Source organism: Terrapene carolina, unplaced genomic scaffold (genome assembly GCF_002925995.2).
Source record: "Terrapene carolina triunguis isolate 2854851 unplaced genomic scaffold, T_m_triunguis-2.0 Scaffold32262, whole genome shotgun sequence".
Classification (NCBI taxonomy): Eukaryota; Metazoa; Chordata; order Testudines; family Emydidae; genus Terrapene; species Terrapene triunguis.
In genome coordinates, this window is record NW_020696613.1 from 1 (window position 1) to 11573 (window position 11573).

General features: G+C 52.2%; 1 protein-coding gene across 1 annotated transcript; it reads right to left on the reverse strand.

The window, feature by feature from the left end:
- Positions 1-918: 918 nt before the first annotated feature.
- On the reverse strand, positions 919-10590 carry LOC112124556 (complement C3-like; the record flags this gene model as incomplete). The annotated part of the gene is made up of 8 exons (XM_026663074.1): positions 919-1030; positions 1668-1868; positions 2637-2708; positions 3445-3574; positions 4638-4799; positions 6422-6616; positions 7849-8061; positions 10444-10590. Coding segments are annotated over 8 exons (1232 nt in total), but the record flags the coding sequence as incomplete, so codon positions are not given.
- Between the last annotated feature and the right edge of the window lie 983 nt (positions 10591-11573).

Here is an 11573-nt window from a genome sequence, read left to right on the forward strand (position 1 = left end):
GAAAGACAGAGTCTTTTACAGAAGGAAGGAGCTAGGACTCATGGACATTCCCCAGCTAAGGGTCTAGATCCTCCTTTAAAGATTTCAAGGGTAAGGATATTAATTGTAGTGTCCAGGTCTAATTCAATTAATCATAGAATAGCAGGGTTGGAAGGGACCTCAGGAGGTCATCTAGTCCAACCCCCTGCTCAAAGCAGGACCAATCCCCAGACAGGTTTTTACCCCAGTTCCCTAAATGGCCCCCTCAAGGATTAAACTCACAACCCTGGGTTTAGCAGGCCAATGCTCAAACCACTGAGCTATCCAAGCAGGGGAATTATATTCCATTCCAGTGGAGAGGGGCCTGGCTCAGCGTCTCATTTACCATTTTTTTTAAAAAGAGGTTCAGCCATCCAGTTAGAAAGCACCATCAATATCACATGACTCAACAACCCAATAACACACCCTGAATAACAAACACAAATGAGGAACGGTTCCCGAACAGGATAAAAGGCCAACGCTAAACAGCCAGACACCTACATCCATATTCTAGCACCTAAATCAGCAGCCTGGTTTTTCATTGGGGCTGAAGCCAGGGGATACCGCTGGCTGCTCAGCACCTCTGGAAGTTGGGCCAGTTCTTTTAGGTACCTAAATATAGGCTCAAAACTGGAGTAACTAAATGAAATTCTCTGGTCTCTGTTATACAGAAGGTGAGACTAGATGATCTAATGGCCCCTTCTGGCCTTAAAATCTAGGTGTGACTCTATGAATATGGATCAGCTGCTGAATTCCAGCCATAATTCATTGCAAATACTCCAGTTGGCTCCACTGGGGATCTTGTTGGTGGAGAGATACTGACTTGAGTGGGAGCTACACCATACCACGTCTGAATGTGGCCCTTTGATGAATGGGAGTGACACGGTCACATGCTCTTACCTCAGTTCATTTGGTCGCTCAGTCAGCTGTTCCACCTGCCACAGCCAACTCTCTGGAAACTGGCTCCTTGAGGTAATATCTTCGTCGGACAAGAAATCTTCATCCAAGTCACCTGGGAAGTTAAATCACAAACCGTCTAGCTTTGCTGTGACATTGATTGGGATGGGGCAAACCTGAAAGGATTCGGGGGTTGGCCTGCTCTAGAACTGACCTGAAAGCATCCCTGATTTGACCTACATTGCCAAGTTTTGATGCTGCCAGCCCAGAAGAGCATGAATTGGAGTGTAGTTGAATGGCTGGAGGGGAAGCCACAGGCTTCTTCTCCTCTCCATGCCTGCCTTGCTGTTCCCCCATGAGCTAGCCTTTTCTGGGCTCCTATAACACTGGTATAAGCCACTGGCTCAGTGCTACATGTGCGCCCTCTAGTGGATATTCTGCAAAGGGTAAGAGCCTACTACTATTTCTAGCTAGGGGAGTTACCCCTTTAGCTCAAGTGGTAGAGGACTGTGCTTTAGAAACAAAAGTTAAACCTCAGGGGCGACCTGTGAAGAGGTTATTACCCTGACTCATCTGGGTCCCCATATCAACATGGTGCAAGACTAACAGGATTGCTGCCACTGCATTCATGCCCATCTCCCCCCAGGGGGATCTGTGAACATGAGCAGGGTTGGTTCATGTGGCGTTGTCTTAATTCTCTAACAATCCCCCCAGCCTTGCTCCTCTGAGTATATTGAAACCCCGGTACTTGCTTCTTGCAAGTTGCAGGGGGAGCTCCCGTTGCAGCTTGTCCCGTATGGTCTTGATATAATTGCAGCAATCGAGGAAGGTCTTCTTGCATTCATCCATATCCAGGATGTACCCAACCCGCTTCTCGCAGCTGTGCCCCATGGGGTTCTCGTGCATCCCATCTTCACAGCATTTCTTCAGCTTCCGGTCCTGGTAATCTGCCACTGAAATGTACAAGCTGGAAGGTCATTCCTACCAAGCTTCTTCTAGTCCTCTCTCTCTCTCTCTCTCTCTCATTAATTTACTACTAGACATGGCCAAAGAAGGAACATAGGAACTGGCACTCTGCTCTAATCCAGTATCTTGTCTCTAACAGTCACTAGCACCAGCAGCTTCAGAGAAAGGTGCAAGAAACCGCATAGTGGAATAACCTGCCCACAGAGAAGTTTCTTCCTGACCCCAATCAGAGATTGGCTCATGCCCTGAAGCATGAGGATGTATAGCTCTTCTTAAAAAATCCTATCCTATGCAATGGTGAACATCCTCCTTTCCCATGTAAATGGCTCATCCTTTTTTGAATCCTGCTAGGGTCTTGGCCTCAATACAATCCTGTGGTGGTGAGCACTATGAGTTAATTATGCATCGTTTATGAAAATATTTCCTTTTATAAATTCTTAATTAGAAACCATTCAGTTGGGTTGAGTGTCTCCTTGTGCTTATATGAGTAATTTAACAATGTACCTGTTGTTATTTGAATTGTAGTAGCACTTTGGGTCCCCAGTCATGGCCCAGAACCCCACAGTGCTGGGTGCTGAACCAACACAGAACAGAGAGACGGTCCGTGCCCCAAAGAGCAATTTACTATTCATTATTTTCTATACCTCTATCGCATCCTCTCTATAAACTGACCAGTTCCAATCTCTCCTCATATGGCAGGAGGCTGTAGCAGGGTGAAACTGGTCACGCTAGGGAATCCCCTGATTAGTACCTACCTTTGTTTGCCTTATACTCAATGAGCTGAACAGAGCGACGCCGGCGTTTTGCTGGCCGGGGACACTCTGGATCTGCAGAAGCAAGTGAGAAACAGAAAATAAAAACCCACCCACCGAGTGAGGCCCTACACTCAACTTGATGCCATTTCTCTGTCTGGATGTAACAGGGTAACTTTTGAACACCGCATCTGGTCAGTTCCCAAATTTCCTAGATGGGTCTAGGCCTCAATGAGCAGAACTCCGTTGATTTAGGGGGAAATCAGAAAACCAGAAAAGCCATTTTGGCACTTAACATATTGCTCCTTCTTGTCCCGGTGGGAGCCACATAAGAGCTGTTGGGCAGATGCTCAGCCAGCCAGGGCAACCAGAAAGAGAGGAGAGTGAAGGAGGCTTCATTCCTTCCTCCTTCCTAGCGCGCTGCCCCCAAAAGCCTGCAGCCTGGGGCAGAGAGAGAGTCAGAGAGACGAACCAACCATCTGCCCGTCCCTTCCAGGCCAGGGGGAAGAAAGATACTTTGGAAGTGGGAGAAACCCAGTGGACTAGAAGAGAAGGTCTTTGAACCCCTTCCTCGGAACCATCCCATTCTTAAAATTAATCCCTCTTTTTTTAATAGGTGGGGGGCCAGTGGGAATTCAGGACCTTATTCTCATCCCCCACTGTAACCCCAACATTTCCATTCCTAGGCCATTCCAGTGGGATTTGCCCTGCTAGACTGATGTCCCTACCCCAGGCTCATGGTGTAGGTCACTGTGCCTTGCTTTGCCTACACTTTCCTCCCTTCCTCCATCGCAGCTCTATAGAGTGATACCTGTTCTCTGGACTGTGGAAATCCCATTGCTCGTCTCCAGGGCCAGTCCAGCATCCGTAAATACCCCCAGATTGTTCTTTCCACTGCCAGCTGTACAGCCAATGTCACTCCTCTCCACAGAGTCCCAGATCTGTGAGGTGCAAACACAATGATTGAGAGATTATTGTTAACAATGACACTTCCCATGTATACGGTGCCATCCAGCATGATCCCAAAGCATTATACAGGCTCTGAGCCAGATTCCGGTTTCAGGTACAACTGTGCAATCTGCAGTAACTCCACTGATTTCCTTTGACTAGCTCTGTGTTTGTTTGCAGCAGTGTAAATGAAAGCAAAATCTGAGCCGTAAGTAAAGGATTTATTGCAATTCAATCCACACTGAAATGCGTCCACCTCTGGGATGGAGCACAACAGCCATTCTGCACCAGCAACACAACCGATCTTAGGAGGAGAAAGAAAGTATTAGGCAGCCAGTTGAACCCAGACAGAGGACGATGTTAGGCAGAGAGACATTAAATACCCAAATTAGAATTCAGACAGAGCACCCGGGGCCTGACCCTTGTGGAAAGGGTCACAGGACATTTAATGACCCGAACCTCTGTTTGATATGTCAGCTGAGAAATGGCAGTTTCAGTAGCATTGCATCCCCTAGAACCTTGATAGGGCCTGGGGACCAGCGCTGACTCAGAAGAAAGTGCACCCTCTGTTGAGTCACTAACGCTTTTCCCTGCAGCACAGCGCCACCTAGCGCCGAATTGGGGCATTGGGTTCAGCTCTGACTGGGGAGGGAGAGCGCCCCCTACTGAGCACACCCCCACTCCCTGATGTACAGCACCACCATGGGCACTGAGGTGAGAACTGCCTCTGAAGGGAGAGCGCCCCCTACTGCATCACCCGCACAGCTCCCTACAGCCCAGCACCATCTGGGTCAACACTGTCCCAAGGGCAGGGTGTCCTTTAGTGTGTCCAGAACAGCTCCCTGCAGTACCCTGGGTTTCACTGGGTGTCTCCCAGCCAAGTACTGACCTGGCCTGGCCCAGCTCAGTTAAAGTGCAGTGGAGCTCACACCCCAAGCGGCAGGTCTGCAAACAAACGGCTCACTTCGCTTTGGGGCGTAGAGCAAGGGTAAGAGCTGAGCTGCATTTCCCGCTATAAAACATCACAAGTTACAACCAACATCTTTCATGCCCCACCTTCGATTGTGTAATTTTGTGTTTTTTGTTCAGAACGTAGACCCCTTTGTCCACGGCCACCAGGCCGACATAAGCTCTGTGGTCTCCTTCCAGTTTGAGTTTCATTGGAGTTCCCGGCTCATGGATTCCCCTGTCTTCGTCAGTAGCTCCATTCACCACTAGCTGTATGAAAGAGAGTGAAGGGAGAGGTTTTGTTTTAAAGCACAGGGAGCAGCTAAGAACCCTCCTTTGCAAAACATAGGAGAAAAGGACGTCAGACCTCATGTTCCTCGAGCATCCAAAAGCCTAATTCTCATCTCAGGGGCAGCTGTGTAAATCTGGAGTAGCTCCACTGACTTCAGTGCTGTTACTCCATATTCATGCTTGTGTAAACTAAGAACAGAATCGGACCCAATGTCCATGAGGCCCCTTTGTTCCAGCCATCATGGAAAGGTGACCAGGGCCGGCTTTAACAAGTGTGGGGCCCGATTCGTGGGGCTTGTACTCACCGGGTAGCGCTCCGAGTCCTCAGCGGCACTTCGGATTGCCGCACTCCGGCCGGGGAAGGGAGGCTGCGGGGCTCGCAGTGCTCTGGCCGGGGAAGCGGGGCTGCAGGACTTGCAGTCCTCTGGCAGGGGGAGCAGGGCCATGGGGTTGCAGCGCTCTGGCCGGGGTTGCGGGGCCATGGGGATTGCCGCGCTCCGGCCAGGGTTGCGGGGCCACAGGGCTTGCAGCGCTCCGGCCGGTGTCACAGGTCCATGGAGCTTGCCGCGCTCCGGCCGGAGTCGCGGGGCCGTGGGGATTGCCGCGCTCTGGCCGGGGTCGCGGGGCCATGGAGATTGCCACGCTCCGGCTGGAGTCGCAGGGCCACGGGGATTGCCGTGCTTCGGCCAGGGGAGCGGGGCCGGGGGCTTGTACCTGGAGCGGGTCCGCTGGCTTAGAGCGGTCTGCCCGGGCTCCGGCCAGGGAAACGGGGTGGCGGGGCTTGCCGCGCTCCGACCGGAGCTCGGCGGGGGGAGTGGGGCCGCGGCCTTGCCACACTCCAGTCTAGGAAGCGGGGCCGCGTGCTTAGAGCAGTCTGCCGGCTCTCCGGCTGGGGGAAGAGGGCGGCGGGGCTTGCCGCGCTCCAGCCAGCGCTCTGACCGGGGGAGTGGAGCCGCGGGGCTTGCCGCGCTCCGCTGGGGAAGCGGGTCACGGGGTTGCTAGGCTCCGGCCGGGGTAGCGGGGCTGCGGGGATTGCCACGCTCCGCCCTGTGCTCCGGCCAGGGAAGCGGGGCTGGGGGCTTGCAGCACTCCGGCTGGGGGAGCAGCACTCCGAAGACCCGGAAGGAGTGAAGGACCCGCCACCGAAGTTCCTCCGAAGATCCGGTGCGCCGCCAGGTGAGTAAAAATTAAAAAGGCCACTGAGCGTGGGGCCCTCTTATGCGCGGGGCCTGATTCGGGGGAATTTGTCCCTCAGGCAGCCCTGGGAAATCTACAAAGAAGTTTGAACTGTAATGGATCTGCTCTGTGGGCCTGGTCACTGATCTCAGGTGGTGCAAGTCAGTAGAGCTCCATCCACTTCAATCCACAATCCACAGCGTCTTTATTGCTGAGCTAGAAAGAACCTCAGCTTGACTCCCGGATCCTAGAGTGGGTTGACAGCATTGGCTTCTGGGGGCTGGTGAACATCTTTGTACATGTAAACCGATCAAATCTGATCCAGAATTTGCTGGGAGACAGTCAATGAGCAGCCCCACGGTGCCATTTTTAGAGTCCCTTTTGAGAGTCAGTCATGTAGAAGGCCAATTTGAATATCAACTTACCGTTCCCATGCAAGTGTCCTGGATGTCCAGCCAGACCGAGTCTGCTACAATCTCCGAATTTCCTACTTGGTAGTAAGCCACGATGCGGAATGAAGGGATGAGGTCTGGAGTGATGGGTAGGGACATGATCACCAGATTTTGTCCCGCCTGCCTGGCCTGTCTCCCTACACGAATGATCTTCCCTTTATTCAGGATCTAACAGTGAAACATGAGACGTGGATTGTTAAAGGCCACAAGGGTTAGCACAATGGGTGATTCAGATTCCATCCACCTGTGTTCTACAAGTAAGAGACGGTCACTTGCAACTTTTCAGATGGGCATTTACATCTAAGCGGAGAGAGGAAAATAAGCTAAAATCCATGTGTTCCAGGAATAGGCTGTAATGGCATTGGTGCTAATATTCACCAAATCTGATTCTCAAATCTGAGTATTGTTTATGTTTCACCAACAGAGACCACCCCTCCTTTCCCCCATCCCACTCACCAAATATACTTCATATCCGCGCTATATGGCAACTTTATTATTTGATTGTCCAGCTCTAAAAATAACAGAGTTGACCTATTCCTCTGCGTTGAAAAAGTAGCAGTGCAGTCTAGTGTTCAGAACAGGGAACTGAGACCTGGGACTCCTGGGTTCCATCCCCAGCTCTAAGAGGAAATATGCTCTAGTGAGTGCACGGGGAGGAGTCAGGACTCCTGGTTCCATCCGCAGATCGAAGAGGAAGTATGGTTTAGTAGCGAGTGCAGAGGGATGGTCGTTAGCACTCCTGGGTTCTGTCTCCAGCTCCTGGAGGAAGTGGGCTCTATTGATTATCACAGGGCCTGGAGTCAGTAATCAGAAGTGGATAAGGGGTCGTCCCCATGACTGACTATTTCATTCACACCATGACAGGGTGCTGGGCAAAGGGTTGTAGCTTCAGCCCTCTGTCACGCCCGCTCCTCGCTGGGGAACAAATTATAGCGGGCTGGAGGTAACCTGGCCCTAACTGGAGAGGCAGAGACAGCTGCTACCTAATTAGACTGTGGCTGCATAAAAGTCTCAGGGGAAGGAAGCCGGGGAGAGCAGGAGAAAAGGAAAAAGGCAAGGAATGAAAGCAGGGAGGTAGCTCCCGCTCCTTCCTGTCTGCAGACAGTGAAGGGTTACCTGTACGTGGTGAAACGGTGGTGGGAACAAGCCTGAGAATAAAGTGCACCAGTGGTTACTAAACCCAGGGTCTCAGAGTGACTTTATGAACCTAGCAGAGGCAAAAGCCTAGGGGGCCCTGCCACACTCTGCTACACAGACACACAATGAATATACTGCCTGACTGGGAAGAATTCTCTGCTACAGGTTCTCCTTACATGCAGTGGGACTATTAAAGGACAGGTGAAAACTCAGATGATGCCTAAGTTCCAGGAGATCCCAGTACCCAGGGACACAGCACTTACTATGTAGGTGAAATACTGGATCTGGTTCAGAACAGCTGGATTGTTGCATGTCAGGTGGAAATTCACAAGTAAGTTGTCTCCAGGTTTGAGCTCAGAAGCTGTCACTGCCAGACGGAGATAGTTTTGAGACCCTCCTTGGGACTGATAGGCTTCAGCCACCATGGACTTAGAGGCCTGGCGGTGTGCTGGGAGGTTGGAATGGGCAGTTTTTACCTGCAGGGGAGGTGGAGATAAAATCTTAGTTAAATTTGGGAGTGAGCTTAGGGTCTATAGCCCCTCACGCTGGGTCACACCATGAACAATAGCAACGGAAGCTTCCCTGAGACGCCATTGTTGGTGGATTCTGCTGCTAACAGCCATTCTAGGCATGACACCTCAGAGAAACGCCAAATGTCACTTTTAACTGGCTCGTTGCTTCAGCACAGTCCTGCTGGGACTCCAGATTTCTGGACTGTCAGAGAACATGTCCCTGAACAGAGGAGACTGCCTTGCCCCTTGCAGGAGGGGTGAGATGAATATAAAGAGGGACTCTCTCCTGAAGCGGCTGGACACAGATAGATCCAGTGTTCTCTCGGGCTTTGTAGCTTGAGCCTGGTGTCACCTCACAGGGTCTTCACACTAAGCAGCCATGCGCTGTCTACAGGCTCCTTTGCTGCATGGTGGGTACCTTCAGTGTGGCAAGGGGACTAATCTGGACCTGCCTATGCCCATGTCAATGTTTTCTGGGATCTCTTCTGGCCCCACGATGAAGCATTGGTTACATGGTGATCGGAGCATCTCCAAAACCCAATGGTATACATCAGGAGTCGGCAACCTTTCAGAAGTGGTGTGCTGAATCTTCATTTATTCACTTTAATTTAAGGTTTCACGTGCCGGTAATACATTTCATGTTTTTTGGAAGATCTCTCTCTATAAGTCTATATATTATATAACTAAACTATTGTTGTATTGTAAAATAAACAAGGTTTTCAAAATGTTTAAGAAGCTTCATTTAAAATTAAATTAAAATGTTGATCTTACGCCATCAGCCCGGTCAGCCCGCTGCTGGTCTGGGGTTCCGTTCACCTAGGCCGGCAGTGGGCTGAGCGGGGCCTGCAACCGGGACCCTGGCTGGCAAGGGGCTGGCAGCCAGAACCCCGGACCGGCAACGGGCTGTGTGGGGCCGGCGGCTGGGACCCCAGACTGGCAGTGGGCTGAGAGGCTCAGCCCGCTGCCGCTCAGGGGTTCCATCTGCCGGCTCCTGCCAGCTGGGATCCTGGCTGCAGGACCCGCTCAGCCCGCTGCCGGTCTGGGGTCCCGGCCCTGCCCACATACACTGGGTACCTACCTTCTCCCTGGTTCTGGCCCATTCTCTTCCTCTCTCTCTGCACTGAGCTGAGGGTGGGAGTGCACTGAGCACAGGGCTGGGGTGAAGGAGCAGGCTGGAGGTTGGGGTGTAGGGTCTGGCCAGGAGCTAGAATGAGGGAGGGGGCTCAGGATTGGGGCAGAAGGTTTGGGTGTGGAGCGCTTACTTGGGCAGCTCCCATTTGGTGCGAGGTGTGCAGGTGGGAATGTGGGGAGGGGTGCAGGAGTTCCCGTTTGGTGCTCAGGGTGGGGTTGGGGATGTGGGGGGTGCAAGAGTCAGGATGTGGGGGGTGCATGGGGTGTGGGGGGGCTGGGTATGTGGGGGGGGATGCAAGAGTCAGGGCAGAGGGCTGGGGGCATGTGATGGGGGTGCAGGTGTCAGGGAATGGGGTGGGGGGGCTGGGTATGTGTGGGGGTGCCAGAGTCAGGGCTTGGGTCGTGGGGGGGGTGAAGGAGTCAACAGAAGGCGGGGTGTGTGTGAGGTGGGTACAGGGCTCAGGGCAGGGGCCTGGGGGGAGGGGTGCGGGGCTGTAGGGCTCAGGGCAGGGGCCTGCAGGGTGTGCAAGCCTGCAGGGCAGAGGGCTGGATGTGTCTGAGGGGGGTTCAGGGCAGAGGGCTGGGGTCGTGGGGTGCTCACGGCAGGGGGCTGGAGGGGATATGCCCCATTCCACACACCCCTTCCCCAAGGCCCTGCCCCTGCTTCTTCTCTGCCTCCGACAGGAGCAGCGAGCACGCTGACCCCTCTCCTCCCCCAGCTCCTCCCTCGCAAGGGCCATCAGCTGATCAGCCGGCAGGGAGGGAGGGAGGGACGGAGAGGAGGAGGAGGGGTAGGAACCCAGCACGCTGCGGGAAGAGGCAGGGGAGCCGGCAGGACCAAGCTTCTGGCCCCTGCCCCCTGCCCCCTGCCCCCTGCCCCCTGCCCCCGCGGGAGGGGGCAGGGGGTGCGGAGGGCGGAGAAGAGTGGGCCGGGCCGGGCTGGGCGGGATTTTTAATGGCACGCTGCTGCCTGCCGGGACCCCAGCAGGCAGCAGCGTGCCATTAAAAATCGGCTCGCTTGCCGTCTTTGGCACGCATGCCATAGGTTGCTGACCCCTGGTATACATGAAACTGACCCCAGGCACAGATAGTATGCACAGAGTTCAGTTATCCTCCTGCTCAGTGCATGAGAGGGGAGTGAATGCCACCAACAGGGCATTGCCCTCGGGGTGCATATAGTACTTAGCCCAGACTCAGTGTTTGAAGGTTACTCACCGTGATGGGAACCAGCAGCCTATCCCTGGGCATATTTATAATCAGCTTGGCAGTTCCATCTCTCTGGGTCGACCCAGCCGACTGGAATCCTTCAGCCTGTACTGGGACACGGGGCGCTGGGGAGCCATCAGGGTTTGTGACGTAGACCTGAGGGGCACGATCAAAAACAGATGCATCGAATAAGGGGTGCAGCGCTCCCTGCATCCTAACTTCAAATCGAAGTCACATATTGTGGAAGGGAGAAAGAGATAAAGGGAACTGAACATAGAGATCTTACTCTGTCTCTGAGCAAGAGTCAGGCTAACAAAGTCAGGCCAACACTGACTCTAATAACGCGAGACCTGAAGGCCTTGGCGGGTAGAAAGCGAGAAAGTGAATGGGAACAGACAGTAAGAGATACTGTTTTGACCTTGTGTTAGATAAGAATGGAATGTAGACTGTAGCAGAAATTAATGAGAAAAGTGAGATATCAGGAAGAAATATGTATAACAAAATGCAACTGTTGCTCATTATCGCCTGTCACAACAGGTATAAAAGCTTGCTCTAATTGTTTATTTAATGGAGACCTGCCCCTGTGTACTCTCCCGAGCATTTGCAATTGTTCGAAAATAAAGCTGTCTCTGGCTTCTTGCAACGAACCTGAGAGTGAAGACTCTGTTTTCTTCCACAATCTGCATCTGAGGTCCATAGCCTCAAAGGTATTTAGATGCCTAACTTCCATGGATTTCAATGGGAATTAGGCATCTAAATAACCTTGAGGAATGGGGCCTCAGTGATCTGCTGTATCACACCACAAAATGCACACACATTTTAAAAACTACAAGCATACAAAAATATAAAAACCACAACTTCAACCCTGCTCCTAAATTCAGTTTACATTTTTATATACCCAACAAAACAATATTCAAAAATTAAGAATAAATTGATTCATGTAGGCCAGAGAGGAAATTAATGTCACGCTAGTCTTTTCTTGTTTTGGCCCCAGGCAAATAAGGCAACTGCCCATCTAACCAAAACACGATCACTGCCAACAAATATTCTGCTTTTTGAGCTAATGAGGCAAAAGGCTTCTGAGCCAAGATTGGAAATAGGCATTTATTTCTCAAGTGGCAATTAACACAGAGGAAGTG